The 21167-nt window shown below is 38.2% G+C and overlaps 1 protein-coding gene across 8 annotated transcripts in view; it reads left to right on the top strand.

The window, feature by feature from the left end:
• The window catches only part of TGFBRAP1 (transforming growth factor beta receptor associated protein 1), a 41049-nt gene extending 20277 nt beyond the window's left edge, over positions 1-20772 (top strand). For 6 of the 8 annotated variants that reach the window (XM_054812584.1, XM_054812582.1, XM_054812581.1 and 3 more), the window contains 8 exons: positions 157-239; positions 6847-7188; positions 8417-8474; positions 9837-9980; positions 11034-11180; positions 12468-12627; positions 14228-14661; positions 15552-16599. In XM_054812584.1, the coding sequence (XP_054668559.1) occupies positions 157-239; positions 6847-7188; positions 8417-8474; positions 9837-9980; positions 11034-11180; positions 12468-12627; positions 14228-14661; positions 15552-15740 (1557 nt within the window). In that variant the 3' untranslated portion in view covers positions 15741-16599. Of the gene's footprint in view, positions 1-156; positions 240-6846; positions 7189-8416; positions 8475-9836; positions 9981-11033; positions 11181-12467; positions 12628-14227; positions 14662-15551; positions 16600-18145 lie in introns of those variants that run through there. The other 2 variants (XR_008575387.1, XM_054812588.1) reach the window with 2 other exon arrangements.
• Positions 20773-21167: the final 395 nt, after the last annotated feature.

Genomic DNA, 21167 nt, shown 5'->3' with positions numbered 1-21167 from the left:
AGGATCAAGGCTTTATTTTGCATGTAACTTGACATGTCTGGTTGAAGATCACGTGTTTGGTGGTTTTGGCAGGTAGTTATTGCAGTAGTGACTAGCACTATGTAAATAACTCTTTATAAATATAATAAACCTTTTTTCCCCCCTTGTCTTTCATAGGTAATGTACAAACGAATCCTGCAGCAAGCAGGTTTTATACAGTTTGCACAGCTTCAGTTCCTTGAAGCAAAAGAACTCTTCAGGTAATTGTGTGACAAATTTATTAATTTATCTTCTTTAAATGAGAAGTTAGTGTTCTTGGTTTTAAAAACGTAGTTGCTTGAATGTTTTTTGATGCAGATATGAGTTCACTGTGATAAAATGGTTTTGTCGAGGGTAAAAACACTAACAACTTTATAACTGAAGAGTTAATGCAACTGATTTTTTTGGTGTGCTAACATACAGTAACATTAAGGCTGTAATCTTGTAATCTGAGTGTTGTATATGTGGAGATTTTTTTTACTTTATGCCCATGAAGGTCAAGTAACAAGAAGTACCAATTTTAATATTATTAACACAATTGCACTTTTTTTTTTGAGGATGCTGATACTGAATTTGTTTTAACACTTGTTCTGCAAGGCCTTTTCCAGAAGACAGATTATTTGTTCTTGAAGTCTGTACTAACCTTAGCAATTTAGCTGTTTCAGCAGTCATTTGTTTAGAAATTGACCTTGGTACTCCACTTTCATTAAAAAAAAAAAATGCTGCTCATTATCTTTATTTTACATGATAATTTTATTTCTGCTAGCCTTGCCTCATTCTGTGATGAGGTGCTGTCCAGAGCTAGTGTGATCCATGCTGACCACATAAAATAACTATCCTTGTTATCTGCTGAAATTCACTTTAAATCAGTTTAGAGTCTGTGGAATAGGATTAAGGTTAGACAATTTGCTGTATGTTGTAGGTGCATACAGTATAGGAAAAAAATTGTCCTTGGGTTTATGGAAATGTATCAAGAAAAGTAAAGCATTGGGGAATGTTACTACTGAGGAACTTCGCCATTTTGCCTCCTGCTCACCAGGATAACAGGAGACACTGGGCTTGAATGGGCAGTGTACACCGAGTAAAAATTAGGGAATGACAGGAAAGGCCTGAATAGCATTTCATGACAATTTGTTTTGCCTGCAACCACCTCCTATATTACCTTGTCATTGTTGGCATTAGTGAGCAACTTGCAGTCTTTCTCCTCCTGGTAATCTTCCAAACACTAGACTGAATCACTGCTGTGTAGCTGAAGTAGAAGTACAAGCTATACATATTTAGGAATCCTTTACAAAATTCCCACAAAGCCTTTCCGTGTGGCTTTCCAGTGGATTTTTTTCAGGTTTTTTTCAGTGTGGCCAGCTTTGGTAAAATAGCTTGTTGAGGTTGTACTGGCTATAAAATGTCTCCATTGTCTAGATGTGGTTAGGTGGCCAGAACTGTATAGCTCTGCAGCTGTCTTGACTATGGCAGACACTTCAACCGCAACTTTTTCTTTCACTTTATTCCATCCTGCCTGGCAGTAATTCTCTGTGTGGTCTACTCTGGGGGCCCTGTCTTGCTGGTAGTAGCCTGAGTATCTTTTAAAAACCCACTGAAAAGGGGAAATGTATCCTGCAGGGAACTCTAGCACCTTGTGGAAGGAGCTGAGATCACTTATGTAGCCTCCATCCACCTAGCAGTCTATCTAACAAATGAGCTTTAACGAACGGGATTGTGGGAGCTCCTCTATAGAAAGAAACACGCTTCACAAGAAAATGTGTGGTCCAGGCATGAATTTTGGAGCTGAGTTGGCATCCCAGGGTGTTCCCTTCCTCTAAAAGCTGCAACTCCAAAACAGAATTGTTCGTGAATTGCTGAAGTCTGCTGGGGGTGAGAAAGCAAAGATAAGTTTTCTGTGCTTTTCTTCTGGCCAGCCATATATGTGTCATGGTTTAACCCAGCAGGCAGCTAAAACAACCACATAGCCGTTCGCTTCCCACCCCAGTGCGATGGGGGAGAGAATCAAAAAGAGAAAAAAAGGTAAAACTTGTGGTTTGAGGTAAGGACAGTTTAATAGGACAGGAAAGGAAGACAATAATAGTAATGATAAAAGAATATACAAACCAAGTGATGCACAGCACAACTGCTCACCAGCTGAAGCTGATACTCAGCTAGTTCTCGAACTGAACTGCCTCCTGGCCCATCCCCCATTACATACTGAGCATGATGCCACATGGTATGGAATATCCCTTTGGCCAGTTTGGGTCAGCTGTCCTGGCTGTGTCCCCTCCCAGATTCTTGGCTGCCCCTCTCCCCCCGCCCCCCAACCTTCTCATTGGAAGGCCACTATGAGAAGCTGAGAAGTCCTTGACTGCTTGGCAGCAACTAAAAACTTCAGTGTGTTATCAACGTTATTCTCATCCTAAATTCAAAACACAGCACTAATGAGCTACTAGAAAGAAAATTAACACTCTCGGCCAAAACCAGGACAAGCTATTCAGAGTATTTTGGTGACTGAAAAACTTCTTATGAAATCCAGGTTCCCTGATTTTTCAGCCCTGGTGAACACACTCAGTTTGAGTATTATCTGGTTATGCCCTGATATACACTCAATCTTGTTCGTTTAGACTTACTGATGCTTGGAAGAAAAATTGGAAAGATAATGGCAGTCTGTGCAACCACTTCCGCCCATCTCCATGTATTGCTCTGCAAGTGTTTCAAGCTAGTGTTAGTCAGAAATAACTTCAGTCTTAAAATGACAAAGGAAAACTTGGTACCTATCTGAGAAAAGATAGATTTAGCAGTAAAACAGTGGCAACAGTACCTCCAAGAACTTGGTGTGATGTGGACCTACCTCTGACCAACTATGAAGTTCCTCAGAAAATACCTTTCAGTTACAGGCTAGCAGGGGGAAATTACTATGTTGGACTAAAGGTCTCTTCTTGCATCAATAATCCTTCTTGGATAACCTTGTCAAGATACAGTTATGCTTAATTTCATAGTTCTTAAATACTGAATCTTTTAAGTGGAATACTTTCCTGTTGAGTTCCTTTTGGTTTTGCTGATACTTGTGAATACTGAAGAAGGTTGACAAAGAGGAAGTGGTAGCTTTACTGAAACTCAAATAGCTCAACAAAGGGAGGAGAACTTTTTTTAGCTGAATCAGTTAACCTTAAACTGAGTGAGCTGTCACAGTGGGGTTTCTTTGGTCTGACAAATTCTGTTATAAGCAATAACAGATTTGTGACTGTTATGTGATTTATATGTTATTGCTATTTCATATTGCTATCATTGGAGGCTCACACGCAGCTAGACCAAACAGCAATGTTTAGCAGGCTGTTTCCTGGGTTCTAAATGTCTTGCTGAGATGTTGGTAGCTGTCACAGTGAAACCATTTCTCTCCAGTGTGTTTGGTTATGTCCTTTCACTGATTGGACGTTGCTTACAATCTGACATGCCAGGCACTGGAACTTGTCTAAACTTTATTGCTCTTTTTAACAAAATAGAATGTTGACTCTCTTCACAGTGTTGTCTCACCTGGGAAAGGCTATAGCAAGACTTATAGCTAAAATCTCTCCTACACTGGAAAGGTTAAAAAATTGCTGATATTTATACCTGGAGACATAAGTAGTAGGACACAATGTGAGATTTGCATCTTAAGTGCGATGCAAGAATATAAGATTCTATTACAGCTAGTGGGATCTAGGCAAAACAGCTATATCATGTAGATTTCTTTGACATCTCTGATATCTGTAAATTTAAGGGTCTGAATTTAGACCTAAGTTTCCTGAAAACTTGTAGATTCTGCATGTTTGTATATATGAAGCCTGAAATGATCTAATGCAGTATTACTCAAAGGGAAGTTGCCTCTTAACATTGACAGTTTGACTTGTCTTAAGAGCTTGTTTTCTACTTTGTAATAAGTTGCTAGCTATGTTTTGCTAAACCTGAGGTGCTAGAAGCTGAAGACTCAAATCTGTTTTTCAAGGAAGATGAGGTCCTTTATAGCTGCTCCTAAACTATTTCCTCCAAATGTGGTAGAAAGAGCCAAAGCCAAAAGGCCTCCACAGGTCCCAGGAGCTGTAAACCTTGAGATGAATGTTAACTGTTCATGCAGGTGGGGACATTGTTTAGTATTTGATATTTTTCTGAAGAAGTTTGTTCTGGAGGATTCTGTGCTTTTGAGGAGGCTACTTAATTGCCAATTACCATTGCTGTGGGGAGAGCAAAACTGTACAACGTGAGCTTAAGTCAGACCTGCTAAGAGAACCGCTGGTGACTCACAGCCCAGGGTTTGGGCTAGCCTGTGTTGGAAACTGGTTTTGATTCTTCTTTTGGAAAGAGATGGTCATTAAGACCAGAATCCGTGAAGTTCAGAGGTGAAGTAGCTGACTACTTTCTTATCTAGGAAAAGTTGGATGGTAAGATGAACAGATGCAGAAGCTACTGTAGAAGTTGGAACATGTTTTAAAACTTATTAAAAGTGGCATGTTAAATAGAGCATTTTTAACTTCTTCATCCGCCTCCACAGTTATAGTCTCCATCTCAGCTTAGGCCATCTCCGAATACTTGACAGTGTAGCCAGCAAGGGAACCAACGCTTATACTTGAATTTCTGCGGATTTATCAAGACTTCTTGCTTCTGCACTAATTTTGAGTAGACTGTTGATGTTATTCAAGTTATGGGTTAGCTTCTGTTATAAAATCAGTGAAGAACCTTGGCGGGAGGTGGAGGGGATCTCTTCTTTCTTTAAATAGGGTTAATTTTCTAGTGTAATACATCTCATGTAATATATTTTATCTGGTGGACCTCAAGTCTTAAACTTACACGAGTAGTTGGACTAGCCAAAGCTGCAGTCAGGTCACTGTAATAAGTTCATACTGAAAGACCAAATGCTCTTTGAACCATCAGGTCACTCCACTGACAGAACTTGCTACTTCTTGGTTATTCTGCCTCTTAAAAAGAAGTCCTCATCTAGTTGTGAGTTACATCATCACGTAGATCTAAGAATTTCAAAACCAAATATCAAGTCTGAAAAGAGGGATTAAAAGGAAATTTCACTTGCAGAAATCTGCAAAGTAGAGATGAACACTTCACTCTTGGTTAGAGGCTGGCCTTTCTAGTGTAGACGTACACAGAGCTCCTACTGCCTAAAAAACACAAATCAGAGAAACTTGTTATTCAAACCTCTCCTTATGGGAAGGCTTCCACGTTCAGATTTCTCTCTGTTGGGGTCCTCTATTGTTCATGTTGCTGTTCCCATGCTTTGCAGTCACTAGGTTCTGGAACAGGATACGTGCTGCTTTTAAATTTGCTGTTGCTGATATCTCCCAGAATTTCATTCTTCTTTGGCTACAAAATCTACACTAGGACAGTATTTACTGTCTTAAACAAATTTTTTTAAAGTTCTAAATAGGTGTTGCCATGGCAATGCCTCTTACTAGTTCATATTTCCTGGACGGTTTTGGAAGTGTGTCTCTGGCAAGGAATGAACAGCTCAGGGCATGCCCCACTGCTTTAGTTACTTTACAACAGTAGGGAAGGGATGAGCCTGCTTGTGAGGATGTTTTGTACTTTATTGCCTGCAGAAATCTGCTGTGCTATCTACTTCTGTGGTTATAACTTGTTTCTTTTTGGAATTCTTTCCAATCAAGTTTGTGAAGGGAAAGTCCTTTTTGAGGTTGCCGATCACCAGATAGATCAGGACTATTTAAAAAAAGTTTTATTTGCCACAAAAGAGTAACTAAACAGGATTTGTTTTAGAGAACTGTCAATTACTTTTGATTTTTTTTCAGCAACAGTATCTCCTGCATTTCAGGAATTCTTATCTTTAAAGATGAATTCTGAATAATGAATTTGACACTGAAATAAAACATAAATGCTGATTTCTTGCTGTTCTTCTAATGCAAGGCCTGGGAGGAGGAGTCGTTCTACCTGTGAAAATCAGGGAGTTATTTGCCATGTGTGAAAAATCTTCTCATTTTATTTTTCTGTCACAATATGCACTCTCCAAATGCTTGAGGAATTTCTTCAATCTAGGCTGAAATAAAAATGTTTTGTGGGGGATATCTAAGTTACAACCTGCTCCTGGATAAAGTACAGACTCCCTTCACAGGCCAAGTGAAAAAGCCACCCCATAGCATCTGACATCGATATACATACAAGACACATGCCTATAGAATAGATTACTACTAATTGGTGAGATGGATGCATAATCAGTATCCATGGTTCATTTTCAGAACCTCCTTAAGAAATGAGCTGAAGGAGGAATCTGATGCATTTCAGGGTTGGGGAAGATGTTTTCTTCATCCAAACACGTGTTCTGAAAGCTCGAGTTTTCTACAGGAAGTTTCTGTTTTCTACAGAATTACACTTGCATAGTCTTTGTGGCTTGCCTGAAAGAGTTCATTCCTTTTTTTTTTTTTTTTTAAATTGGGTTTTTTGGTCTCCATCGTAAGACTAGCTCCTGTAATGTATAGATGAAGTCTAGGACAGTCCTAGGAACTGCACTAAGGCTATTCAGCTGATTTTTGTATGTGCCACAGAACAGCTGTGGGATGTCAAAAGCAAAAGACTGGCCAGTCTCTGAATTCTCAGAGCTTTTGCTGTCTAGAGGAGGAAGAACAACAATAATCAAGTTCGGATAGAAATTGCAAAAAAAATGCCAAATTTGTTCTGAATATATTTTCTCCAGCATAGAAGGCAATAACTCTCAGAAACAGACAACCTGTTAGTGTCCTGACTGTAAGCGTATGTGTGCACACATTCCCAGTATGTTATTTTTTTTGTGCCTATGTATACTTTTTCTTTCTTTTTGCTTCATCTAGTTTGACACTGTAATTGCAGAAGCGGCCAGCTTGATGTCCGGGAGCTGATCTCTCTCTACCCCTTCCTGTTGCCTACTTCCTCTTCATTTATACGATCTCATCCCCCTCTGCATGAGTACGCGGACCTAAACCAACTGACCCAAGGAGACCAGGAGAAGATGACAAAATGCAAACGATTCCTTATGAGTTACTTGAATGAAGTCCGCAGCACTGAGGTTGCGAATGGCTACAAGGAAGATATTGACACAGCTTTACTCAAGCTATATGCAGAGTCAAATCATGAAAGCCTTCTGGATCTGCTAGTTTCAGAGAACTTTTGTCTTTTAACAGATAGTGCTGCCTGGCTGGAGAAACACAAAAAGTGAGTGGATTTTTTGAGTATTGCATCTTTGAGACCAAAGGGAAAATTGTCTTAAATGTTACTGGCTTCTAGAGCAACATGTTCAGATCCTCGTAGTTTCTGTGCGTTCAGGTCAAAAAACCAACCTGGCCTGACTTGTCAGCATTTTAAAATGTTGGTGAAAAGATATTAACAGTCTGAGGTAAAGGAAATGCGTCCTCTCTTATGCTGGTAAATACAGAGTTCTCCCTGAAAGTTTCTGTGTCCAACACAAAAATAAGGGATTGGTACAGATTTGGAAAAAAACCCAGGGTGATTTGTTTGCCCTTGTGACAATGTGAGAGTTGAATGGATGCAGTAGTGGTACATGGACAGAATAAAAAGGATGTTGCTTAAGATGACTGCAATTGACTTCAAATTGGAAATACCAGCAGATGGAGAATTGGCTGTTAGTCATTAAGCAGGAAACACTAGATAGTAAATGTGTAAAATACAAACTCCAGTTGTAGGTAGTGTCTCTGTCTTAGATTTAATTTCTTTAATCTTTAAACTGTGTGGTGCAGTAGTAGCAACTACAGTAGTGATGAAGAGTCTTTAATTGTGGTTAGATTTAGGGTAGTTTGATTTATTTTGTGTGTTGTGTTAAATCCTCTTGGTAAGTACGGTTTGCATGGCAAACTTTTGCAAATGTAAATGGTAGAATATTGTTCCATGAGAACAAACATTACAGAACTTCAGCTTTATTTTTATTACATTATACCAAAAAAAATTCCATAATGACACTGCACAGAGCTTTTCCTTGCCTGACTTGCTTTCATGCTGCAGTAAAGAAAAAAAAATATATGTTTCTGATAGTTTTGAGTAAAAGCATCATAAAAATTTGATTTAATGATACCTGATTAACTATTGGAGGAATATTTATTATTTGGAGCTGTGTGTTGAGTCTGTATATAAAATTCAAAGAACAGCATAGGAATTATCTCTGATTTGACATGTACTTTGTTTTACTTGGAGCTAGTAACTAGAAATTGCCTTAGAGACAGGAGAGACACATTTCTAGGACAGAACTTTTCTTGTTTGACTCTGAAAAAGGGCCTACAGACACTTGTTCAAGTGTAGACATGGCCGTGTACATGTGACCTAAAAAGCCCACTGTAAGCAATTATTTGTTATTCTGTGCTAATCAAACCATAACAAAATTGGTAGGAAAGATCTAGCAACTTTAATAGTATTTTATCTTTCTATACAGGTATTTTGCCCTTGGTCTCCTGTATCACTACAATGGTCAGGATGCTACAGCACTTCAGGTTAGAACAAAGCTTTTGGTGTCATCTGTAAACCATGCCAATATGCCAGTTTACCTCAGAGATAAAAATCTGAGGTGCTAATTTATCTGTTTGCAAAGTAGTGATGTGTATATATATGAGAGAAACTTATGCCAAGACTTCCTTGAATAAATTAATATGCTAGATGTGAAAAACTTGAAGACCTTACTGATGGTGACAGCTATTTAGATGCTTGTATGCTGTTTTTAAGCAAAACTGTGTGCACCAGAACATATGTTTGTACTCTTAGAAGATGGACAGAAGTGCTAAAATAATCAAGAGATCACTTAACAAGATGTTTGAGGGACTTCAGGGACATATCCTGTGCTGATTAGTCTGTATACACACAGCAAAGCAGTATTATAATCTCATGACAGACACTGACAGCCCCTAGGAATTTATTTCCTTATTTGATGATCGACAGTGAACTCAGTCTGCAAGATCTGTGGGTTTCTGCTGGGTTAGTAATCCCTTTGGGGGGACCCCTGCTGATGCCACTAAGACCAACAGTGGTCTGTAGACTGGAATCTAAATAACTTTATTATTCCTGTCTGCAAAACTTCATCTAAAAAATTAGTATGTTCTTGATCAATAAATAGCACGTATGTCTCAGACCATGTCCAATACCTTAAGTAGTTTGCCATACTGTGTGGCTTTTTGAGTATGTTAATCACAGTAACACTGTTGAATGCATTCAAGTCAGTTACGTAAATAGTAATTTCCTGAGCAGAAGACCATTAAGGACAACAAAAACAGTATGTATCTTTGTCATGTGCAAGATATTTTTCTTTGTTTCAAGGAACAAGGTTTATTGCTAAAATGGTCTGCTAGATATGGCACCTTTTCATTCCAATTATAATTTATATTAAAAAAATCTCCCACAGTACTTAAAGTTCTTCAGTCAAAATGAAAGAAGAGCAGAAAATCAGATTGTCTTCTAAATTGTTTATATCATTTACTTTTAACCTTGCACACACAGAACACATGAAAATTATACCAGGCATTGAAGACATGAACTTTTATCAAAAGTTTTCTTTGTGCTTAGTGCATTTCCTCCTGAAGTATTTGGCCAGTCGCTCTCAGAATGTGAGAACCTACAGGATACAGAGTCTGAATTAGTTGAATATGGCAGGGGCAAGAAAAGCCTGTGATGGAGAGGAGGCAGGAATTTAGTGACCAGTGAGGCCCCTTGCACTTGGTGTTCCTAGGAGCTCTTTCTAATTCCTCAAGCCCCAGTGGCTAATACAAGGTGTTGTAGTAGCTCACATAAAATTTTAAGTTGTTTAAGTTAGAAGGGCTAGTATATGTTTGAAGCACTTTAATCTTTGTGTGTTTTTGTTGCAGTTATGGGTGAAAATAGTTGATGGAGACATTCAAGATTCTACACGTTCAGATCTCTATGAATATATAGTAGACTTCCTTACATTCTGCTCAGACCAAGATCTAGTGTGGAAATACTCTGAATGGGTTTTACAAAAAAATGAAGAGGTTTGTGATTGGTGTACTTTTCCCAGAACTTCACAAATATGAAGTATTTCCCTGCAGTGGTGTTTGGGTGTTCATTAACGTTGTTCCATCTTGATAGTTAATTTGGACCATTTTTGCAAAATGTTTTAATGCCTTCTTTCTGCAGAAGAAAACTTCCAGGTTTCTCAGTTCTTCTAAGTTCCTCTGTTAACAAGTGCTAGTGAAAATTCCTTCTTTTTCTTCTGAAAATAAAGTTTAGGTCATTCTATACAATGAAAGGTAGAGCGTGTCTTCTGGTTTTCTTCATATTAAGCAAGATAATTTTCAGATCTTAAAAAAAAAAAAAAAAATCACCTAACAGGTTAACTGTCGCTGCTGTTTCTTTTTTAAAAGCATTCCAGGGACAGGTGACATATGGGACCTAGATACACTAGGATGTGGAATAAATAACCTTCATTCAAGACAAAACCTCATTGCTACAAGAATTAACTTAATCCACCAAAATTAAAAAAATAATTTTACAACATCCATTAGTGTGGTGTGCTGTTAAATGGGATGCTTTATGCTGTATCAGACAGTCTGTGCTGTTGGAACTTGTTACTGCCTAATTTCTATTAATTTAAAGCTTATTTATTGCATGCAGTGATAGATTTCTAAGCTTTTGTTTTGGTCATTATAGAAATCTCTTAAATGTGATGATGATATACCCAGCAATAAGGCTGTAAACATTCTGGTCTCTAACTTAGCTTTCTTGCTGCAAAGGGCTGAAGTGTCCTGCTCTGCTGTTATGCAGATCTGTTTAGTGCTTTTTGTGGCTGGTGGAGGCTGTGCCCCACACAAGGTTTATAGGCTGGACAATGTATAGACTACAGATTGAGGTAGTGGAGGTGGGAGTGAGTGAGATCACATTAAGCACTGAGCAGTGTAATCTTGGTGGTGTTGTGCAGGGTTTTGTGTGTTGTTTATCTTCCTGAGTAATGTACTAATCTGATAATGCTATTAAATAAGTATTTAAAATAAAAAGGTAATAAAATGGTTACCACTGAATTCCTAAATGCAACTGACTCTTCCTAGGTTGGCGTACAGATTTTCACTAAAAGGCCTTTCGAAGAACAGGAGAAAAACAACATTAATCAAGATGATATCATCAGTTGCCTTAACAAATATCCTAAAGCACGTGTTAAATATCTAGAACATCTAGTATTGGACAGAAAAATAGAGGTGAGTCCTACAAAGCTACTAAAATAGGCATAGGATTGAGAATACAGACTATCATGAACAACTCCAAAAAAAGCTAAAGTCTAGAAGAAATAAGCATAATTTGAAGGCTTTCAAATGTACTCAGAGCAGGGAAGGGAGTGGTTTTAAGATTAAAGTGGAAGATGAGGAGTAGATATCTGCATTATTTTTAACTTTTCAACTCTCATGATGGCAAGACTGTTGCTTGCCTTCCCTCAGAGTTGGTGGTTTTTTGTGGTTTCTTGGGGTTTTTTTTAACATCTGATTGTTATATAGTTTTCTGTTTCACCGATGAGGCTCAAACCTCTGTCTGGTAAGAGCACAGAAGAATGGTCGAGCAACTGCTAATCCTATTGCACTGCAGCAGCAATATACTAAAGTTGCTAATTCAGTGTTTTACAAGTAAGTATGTTTTATTCTGTCCTTCTGGAGAGATTTAAGCAATTAATGACAGAATTAAATCATGCACCTCTCACTAGAATTCCAAACCACTCTAGATGTTGAGTGCCCAGAAAGATGTGTTCACAAGTCATAAATGACAGTATATTCTATCCGTGGGTTTTCAAGCACAATACAGAAGCAGCCAAACATTATGGTACTTGGATAGGAGACATTTTAAGCACAGGAGAAGTTACTAGAAGGTACTAGATTATTGTAATTGCTTTAGTGAGAATGTTTCAAAGAGTCAAATCATCAACTTTTTTTGATTAATATTGGGTAATAACACAAAAAGCATTGTGCCTTCAGAGTGCCTGTCAGCCTCTGATAGCTTTCTCAGATTTTATTGCAGAAATAGTAAAGGTCAAAGATCATCCCTGAATGGGAAGAAAAATGCATTAGATCAAAATTACTCATTTTACAAGGGAAACAAAAGGAGAAGACACAGTGAGGATCATACTTTGTACTCAGAGAGGTCTGCTTTACTGCACTGCATTGATTTTCATTAGGTGGACTTTCAAAAGGAAGTAATTTTTGCACGAGAAAAGCTATTTATAGATCTTGTTTATTTAAGGTGAAGAGGGGTATAAGAATAAGATGTTTCATATCTACATTTTGGAAATACCTGTATTAACAAAAGAATCTCAGGTATAGTGTATCTTGTGAAGCTGCTCTGAGTAAGTTGTCTATCTACATGAATAAAAAAACTTTCTAATTAGTTTGAATTAAAACACATTTCAATGTGATTATGTAAATATTCATCACTGTTATTGGTGGGGAGAAGGGATTGTGTTTTGTAAACTGAGCTAACATTGTTCTTTTCATCTGTAGAAAGAAAAGTACCATACCCATCTAGCTGTCTTGTACTTGGAGGCAGTACTTCAGCTAAAATCCATGACCACAGATAATTCTACAGAAACAACTGAACTGCTGTTTAAACTACGCAGTCTTCTTCAGAAATCTGATCTTTATAGAATTCACTTTATTTTGGGTAAGATGCATGTTTTCTATTATAAATGCTATATGTCGGTTCCAGCAGGAAATGGGAGGTGGGGAGGGGAAGTTCTTATAGGATAGAAAACAAAAAGATTTGAGGTTTCTAGGTGTATTTGGTTGATAGGCTTAGCATCTGTATTTCTAACAGACACAAGTTAACGCTAACAGATACACTTTTTACATTGTCTTTGACCTACCATAGCTTGTGAGGTACAATGGTATGTTTGCCACTGCACCGAAGACAGAATAGCATAACTAGCTACAAAAAATATCTTCATACAATTATTTCCTTATAGTCAGTTTCTTTTTAATGAGCCTGTAACTTGTGACAATCTTTCACGAATGTTTACAATTTTATTTGTTAAGCAGTCTGTTTCTCAGAGAACTGAAGTGAAGCTTTGAGGAATCTGAATACCAAGGATGTGTTTGTTGTCCATAACCTGCTCTCACCCTGAAAGCTGGGGCTCATGCTAAACAAAAATATGAGCATCTTTTTGAGTGAAAAGCGCAACATCTGCCTTACTGTTGGTATAAGGCAAGAAAGAGCTGAGCTAATTTTTTTCCTTGGCCAATGCTTATAATGGCTATTTTTTTTTAACGTACCTTCCAGTGGATGAAAGGGAAATGACTTGTTATTGTACTGGAACATATGAAATGTTTTTTTCTGAAATTCAGTGGAAAAATCCAATGGGTGTGGAAATAAAAAGAGCTGAGTAGCAACCAAAATAACTTACCAATGTTTAATGTCCCTTTGCCTTTCCAGTCAGCAAAACATTACACAACAGATAATGTGCAAGTATAACACAGTCGTTGAAACTCTTGCTCTTTTTCATCTTTTAATTTTTAACCAAATTTTCAAGGGCAGGAGTTTCAAGATGGATTATTCTCTTGAAATCAGTGTGCTCCAAAACACAGGATTTCTTACATGACAATCCTTATCTTACATGAAGGTGAGATCAATGCATGCTAGTGTGTCCCTCCTTGATAACCAAAACATTTTGGGGAGGAGAACATTGTATTTCCATACCTTTGAGAGAGGCCTATGCCAAATCTTTATCACCTTTACAGTAAGTGGAGGATTTCCTGCTATGTCTTAAAATGCCCCTACCTGTTGCTAACGCTTTAAACTGTCAGACTGGATTAAGGATTTGTAGTGTCCTTTTCTTAATGGGAAGTACTATTTGATCTTTATTGTCTTCTATGGACTTTAAACTATTCTCTAATTTTCTATAATACTGGTAGAAGCAGAGGTTAAAAATATTGTGGCTTCATCTTACAGTTTATCATGCGTGGTAGCAATGTGCGCAGAAATGTGCAAGGCTGACACGCTAGCGTTTAAAAGATGTCAGTGACACTGCTTTTATCATCTGTTATTTAGTAATTGCTTCTTCCTGTGTTTTGTGGTGCTCTTTTGTTATGTGTTTCCAGACATCTAGGTTTTCTTGTACTTACAAGCATCTGTCCTCTTCATAGCTGCCAGGACCTCTGCAGAAATAGCAGGAGTTGAGTTCTTTGAGCTTGTTTGTATTGACTCTGGGAGAAGGAGTAGTCATCTTCTCCACTGAGCAAATATTACCTCATTTCTCATTTAACAGACAAAATCCAAGGCACAGACCTTCATATGGAAAGTGCAATTTTATATGGAAAACTAGAAGAACACGAGAAGGCTTTGCATATCCTTGTCCACAAGTTAAAGGACTTCCATGCTGCTGAAGAATACTGTATATGGAACTCTGAGAACAGAGATGTGCAGTACAGACGAAGGCTTTTCCATATGCTGCTGTCAGTGTACCTAAATCCAGGCACTTCGGATTGTGCGCTAGTCATGGCTGCTGTGGATCTCCTGAATAGCCATGCTGCTGAATTTGATGCGGCTCTAGTTTTGCAGCTGGTGCCTGACAGCTGGTCAGTGCAGCTCCTCTCCCCATTCCTGGCTGGAGCAGTGAGGCAAAGCGTTCATACAAGAAGAATGACTCAGGCTGCGCTTGGGTTAGCACAAGCTGAAAACTTAATCTACAAATACGAGAAGGTGGGTGTGTGTTTTGTTGGGTACTTTTTTAAATATAAGGTTTTTTGAAGGTTTACAATTAAGTTCTTTGAGATAGATATATAGATAGATATATATATAGATAGATCAAAAGAAGTTCGAAGAATTAGGACAAAGATGTCTTCCTGTCCTTGGCAATTTTACCTGCTGCATTTATTAGGTTTTTTGCCATGACTGCTAGATGCAAACTTAATTTTATGCTTTCCCTGTAAAACAAAAGGGAACATGGGGGCCTTGAAATAGGAAGAACTTTGGTGAACTTCTGGGCTGAATGAAAGTGAATCTGGGATTTGCAGATTAACAAAGTTCTTGCAGAAACATTAACAAATGTGAATTAATGTTTTTTTTTTCACTAGGATTAAGACCTGTCAGAATTTGCAAAAAAGTTTACCCAGCACTTAGTATTAATTGAAGCTCGTTAGTGGTAAATTCACTTGTGAAGCTTTCTTCTCTTCCTAACTAGAGCTGTGTTGCTTAAAGCTTCCTGCAGATTCTTAAATCTGTTTAGTTCTAATGACAGTATATCCAGCAAAATCTGTCTGGAATAAGAATGCATCAGTGCTCAGTGTGCTGCGGAGTTGTCCTGTGACCTTACATTGGGGTTTCAGTTGCATTAAATGTGTGAGTGCTTTTCTTTATTAAACAAAGAAAAATTTAAAAAATAATAAAAAAGCAGTACTTACGAGGAAGCGTGAGTATGAATGTGGAAATTGAATTCAAGTTAAGTGTTTTTTGGGGTTTTTTCCAAGCTGTTTTTTCCTACTACCTCTGTCATTGACCAGGTTTGTTCATTTGACACAGTTGAAATTGTATGTCTCAATTTCCCTTCCTTTCTTGCTAGATTGACGTTTGGATTTTTTCCTTCTCTTTAGGTTAAACAAAAAGGAACCCCAATTCTTCTTTCGGACAAAAAGGTCTGTCAGTTGTGCCAAAATCCTTTCTCCGAGCCGGTATTTGTCAGATACCCAAATGGGGGTATTGTCCACACACACTGTGCTGCAAACAGACATCTGAATTCAAACGTGACTCATCACTCTTCCAGCTCCAGCAATCAGACTTGAAATATGTTCCGGTCCCACAGGTTCCCATGACTTATACCCCATTGAAAGTGGGCTGGAAAAAAGAACAAAGTGCAGCTACTTTAGGTATAAATCAAGATGAACAGCTAGTCTTTGGGTTAATGGGAAGACTTCCAGTAAATATGAAATATGTCCACTTATCTTTTTGATTTCTAATGAATGTAGATAGAAAATTCACTACTAGAAATGGAGAGGTGCAAATATAGGCTCTTCTGTATATTGCAGTAAACAGTTCAAGAAAATGAGCCTTTTCTTCACAGTAAGGATGAATGTTAGGGAGACAAGGCAAACAGTTACTTTAAGAAACGTCATTTTGCACTGAATGTGGTGTTGATAAATTTGTAGAGGTGAAGATGGTATCTATTGGAGTTGGAATTCTTGGAACATTACGTGACAAGACTGGCATCACGCAGCTTATTATCAGGACAAAAATGTGCATTGGTTATAATGTTTGCTGCAGCATGTCCTCTTTTGGGCTGGATTCTCTTCCCCAGGATCACATTATGAACTTGGTTTTTGCTCTACAAATTGTTGGCTTTTGATGCACTTTTTAGTACTTCCCCTCCCTGCCCTGCCCCCCCCCCCCCCCCCCCCGCTGTACAGAATTTAAATATAAGCACTGGTCTGTTAGATTTCTACTCCTACAGTTACTGTAGTAAACTGAGTGGAAACTGATAGCCTCAGCCACACAGCTGTGATTGGAAGAAAAAAAAAGTGTCAGATTGTCTGGTCAAACTGTAGTCCATTTTATATGGGGGAAGAGACCTTAACTTTAATATTGATTTATTTATTAATATGCAAATATATTGTACATACAGTTGAATAAATTGATATTATATCATTCTAGAGTTTCTTTGGAGGATAAATATGTAGCTGACACAAGTGTACAGGTTATGTGCTAAATGTTTGCTATAACATAACTTAGGCAGATTGGAACTCCACAAGAATAGGTTTGAGTACTTGTGGGTGACTTTGTGCAATCAAAATCATGGAAAGAAGGTGTAATTGGGAAGAAATCTACAAAGGTGCACTACAGGGGTACTGGATTTGTTATATTCTACAAAACATTCTGTAAACCATGATTTTTCAAATAACAACAAAACCCCCTTACTTAACTGCCCTGATAAGTATTCGCATTGCTATTTAACTATTTTAAAGTAACCAGTTTAAAAGAAGCAGCTTCCCACAAGAGAGGTTCAAAAATTAGGACTTTAAAAGTTAAGCATTTCTTTTAATTCTGTAAAGCTCTAATAAATACCAAGCGTACTGACCAGCATGCAGTTGTATTAGTACGGCTGCTTACTGTTCCAGCGTTCCAAATCAGAGTGGAGACTTTCAGCAAAATGGAGTATCTGCATGGTATCTTCTAGGTGCAATCTCAGCAGAGGTCTCCCAAGACAGAAAGGTTGGCTAAAGAAACAGCGTTGTAAGTGTAGCACTGCCTCCCAGAAGGGGCAACCAAGGGGAGAAAAAACAAAACAAAACACCAATTTCTTTGTTTTTGAAGCAAAAGACCTTTGGATCTTTCTCTTTCCTGAGTTTGAAATTAGAAAAGTATAGCTGTTGTCTTGGGTTTTAAAAAAATAAAATCAAGTAATTTTGTAGTGCTTTCTGCTAAGACATGTAAGCCATTTTTAGTGAACGGCACCTGCAAAAAAGACAAATGTGAGCATTTCTGACTTAATTCTGACACGAGTGATTCTTCTGTGTTGCACTGATATGAGCAAATTTTTCTGTATCTTGTATTCATGGTTTTCAAACACTGTGTATGCAACTGGCAATGATGCGGTAGACAGATTTGTAGTCCCCTGTCCTCAGTATACTTGCTGATAGAGAGGAAGTGATTTTACAAAGATCCGATAAGCCTTTTGCAGACGGTAGCATGTGATTCATAAGAAATACTTTCTTTTGCTGCAAGCATCCTCAGTGTTCTTTGTTCCTATTTAATAAGGAGGTACTAAAACAAATACCACTCTCCATGATTAAGACTAATTCTAGCTACTAGGTAGTGATGAACTTAATCTTGTCAACTAGTGTTGCAATGGAATAGAGATCATATCATTCCAGACCACAAGAAAGTTCTGAATTGTTACTGCATGAAAAGATATGGCTGTAAAAGAGTAAACAGTTCTTCATTAATATTTGATATTTTTTCAGATTTGTACTTTGGCTAAAATGCAGCAGTAACAATAATTGTACGTACAGAACAAATACAGAAATCAGAGTCATGCAAGGCAGCATATTTGCAATCATAGGTGACCGAAAGGGTGATTAGTATTGAAGTGGGGGATCTAATTTTTTTTAGCCCCCCAGAAATGTGGACTGGAAAAAATACTTGCATTTGATTCGTACATTATTACCTGTTTCTTTGTTAAATTTTATACTAGAACTCATTTGGATGAATTAATATGGAAATCCCACGGTAACAAAAAGACAAAGCAAAAACAACCAATGTGAGGCTGAGGTAGAGCAAGAGCTCAGCAAGGAGGTGGCAGGTTGGAGGATGCTCTTCCAGTCTCTGTGCAGCACTTGAGCAGTGGGGATAATACTCGACCAGAGGAGATGACAGCCTACATCACAGTGGTGCGTGATATTCTGTATTTTATCAGCAGGAAATTTATGAAATTCCCTTAGGTAGGACAACTACAACTCCCCTTGGGTAAGAACTTCACATCGGAGAACCTGACTTTGTTCCTTCTTTTATTTTGGCACTGTCAGTCTGCTGGTTCTTGTTTTCTGCACCTGAAGTCCTGGGACAGCATTGCTACTGTGGTGAGTTCTTCTGGTATGGCTGTGGCAGCAAGGAGGGAATGAGTGGTAATCTGGTTATTAATTGCTCACTGGATACATGAAGGAGGAGAGGCAGGGAAGGGGAATATTTCTTTGATCATCCTTTTAGTTTGGAAATTAAATGGGCTCTGGGAGTTTAAGCTTGATGCAATCTTTTTCTCCCCAGTTAGGGAATGTGGTGTCTTAGACCTGCCCTTGGAGAGAGGAGGTTCTGTCAGAATATTTCTTCAGTTATTTGTGTTTGTAATTCATCTCTCTGACTGGTTGTTGGTTCGTTTGTTTGTTTGTTTTTTCCAGTGAGTCTCCTCCAACTTTGTATGTGTGGAAACAAAAACAGTAGTGCAGCTTTTTGGGTTTTTTTAAATGTGACAGTGTGTCTGTGATTCAGCACATAACAAGTGAGATTAGTCTCTCACACAGATGCTTTTGCAGATATTGAGGCACATTTGCTTAACATGTAGCTTCTAATTACAGAAATATTGCAGCTCTGACTCTTCTTAAGCCATCCTCTGTTACAGTCACTGATACATACAAAAAGCACTCATTAAACCCTTTTCTACTTCTTTATATCTCCATACTTCCTCACATAAAAATTATGTGTATACATCATCATGTGCAGTTTTTCTCCTAAGTCAGAGATGAAAAATACTAATGAGAAAAGATTGCCCAGACTCTGTTACTCTGCTTGAAATAAGATGGACGGCTGTGTATTTATGAGAGAGAATTTCCATTAGGTGTTCATTTCTATGCTTTAAAGGGATGTTATCACATTGATAATATTACAAGAATGCTGGTCTCAAAGTCTGGAGAAAATAAGCAATTGGCTTTTGTTGCACCACAGGTACCTATGAACTGACTTCATACTGTGGTGGCTCAGGCACGCACAGGAGTCCGGGTTACAATGAGAACTTCTCTCTCTGTTCCCCTCACTCCCCATCTCCAAAAACTTTCCAACCTTTGTTACCTGATTTAATGTCACTCTTCTAGCACTTAATTGACATAGGTGTAAATCTTGAGAGTTTTGACTGGGCTCCTGAGCACATCTGTCTTTGTTCAATAAAATGTCACTTTATTACATTGACCACATGAAAGCCTAATATTGTGTTGTGGTTTAACCCCAGCCCATAACCAAGCACCGTGCAGCTGCTCACTCACCCCTGCTCCCCGTCCCGCAATGGGATGGGGAGGAGAATCGGTAAAAAAAGTTGTGGGTTGAGATAAAGACAATTTAATAGGATAGCAAAGGAAGAGAATAATAATATATATAAAACAAGTGATGCAAAAATGCAATTCCTCACCACATGCAGAAGGGAAACCAAACCAATGCCCAGTTTGTTTCCGAGCAGCGATCCCACTTCCCAGCAGCTTCCCCAGTTCTATCTGGAGCATGACATCATATGGCAGGGAACATCCCTGTGGCCAGCCTGGGCCAGCTGTCCTGGCTGTGCTCTCCCAGCTCCTTGTGCAGCTGGCAGGGTGTGAAAGGCCGAAAAGTCCTTGACTTGGTGTAGACACAACTACGGCAATAACTAAAAACATCAGTGTGTTACAAACATTCTCATCCTAAATCCTAAACACAGCTACCAGAAAGAAAATTAACTCTATCCCTGCCAAAACCAGGACATAATGTCAGCTGTGGGAAGGTCATGGTAGGGATGGAGTGTCCATGTTTTCCAAGACCCTTTTTACATGTTTGAACAAACAAGCATTATCCTGACTCTGCTGAATCTTTATAACAATGTCTGTTCTTTGCAGGACTCCTGTCCTGAATGGCATTAAAAAATATTTTGTTTTACACAGTTGTATCAAGAAGTAACTTTTTGCTTTCATTGTTCTTCCCAATTTGCTGCAGTCTCTATTCAGCATAGCTGTAAGTGTTTTATTAACGTTCTGCTGTTTATAATAGGCACCAACTAATACATTTTCATTGTGAACTCTTCTATTGCCTATACTTACTAATTAATTTTTCTCTTGCTGTACAACACTTCGGGGCTTATGCCTCGTGAACACTGATAATTAAATGCGCTGCTACTTTTAAAGGGAAGAGAAGACAAGAAGTTAATGACATTCTGTAATGTCCGATTACAAAACTGAAGTTCCCCTGCGGTAAATTTGGTCAGATGGAAATCTGTACTGTTAATGCTTTCTGACTTAATGGTTATGTTGGTGAACATACACAGCAGTATGTGTAATGTACAGATGTACAAATATGTTGATTTTTAATAAAAAAACCTTTTAATTAAGTTTCTGTCATTCATTCCTGTTCTTCAGTGGTAAATAGAGGATTCATCTGGGTGACTGACAGGTGGTCAGATGAAAAAGCTGAATTAAGCAAGTGCAGGGTGTTAATGGAGTTAAACAGATGTTCTTAAACTAGTGAATTTTTCTTTTGGGAGGAAGTTTTGCTTTGTTTTTACCTCTTCCTTGATTGGATCTGGGTTTTTACAGATTAAGGTGAAAGTAGCTACTGCCATTACAGATTTGGAAGATCTTGATCTGCTTCTGTGCAGCCAAAGCAATTCCTTCCATGATTAAAGCAGGTGGTTACACGGGGAGTCTGGACAGTGACATGTGTGTGGACAGAATGGTTTGTGTTGGAAGGGACCTTACAGATCATCT

Source organism: Grus americana, chromosome 1 (assembly GCF_028858705.1).
Source record: "Grus americana isolate bGruAme1 chromosome 1, bGruAme1.mat, whole genome shotgun sequence".
NCBI lineage: Eukaryota > Metazoa > Chordata > Aves > Gruiformes > Gruidae > Grus > Grus americana.
The sequence above is the reverse complement of the archived record's forward strand: the minus strand, read 5'-3'. Positions and strand labels throughout refer to the sequence as shown.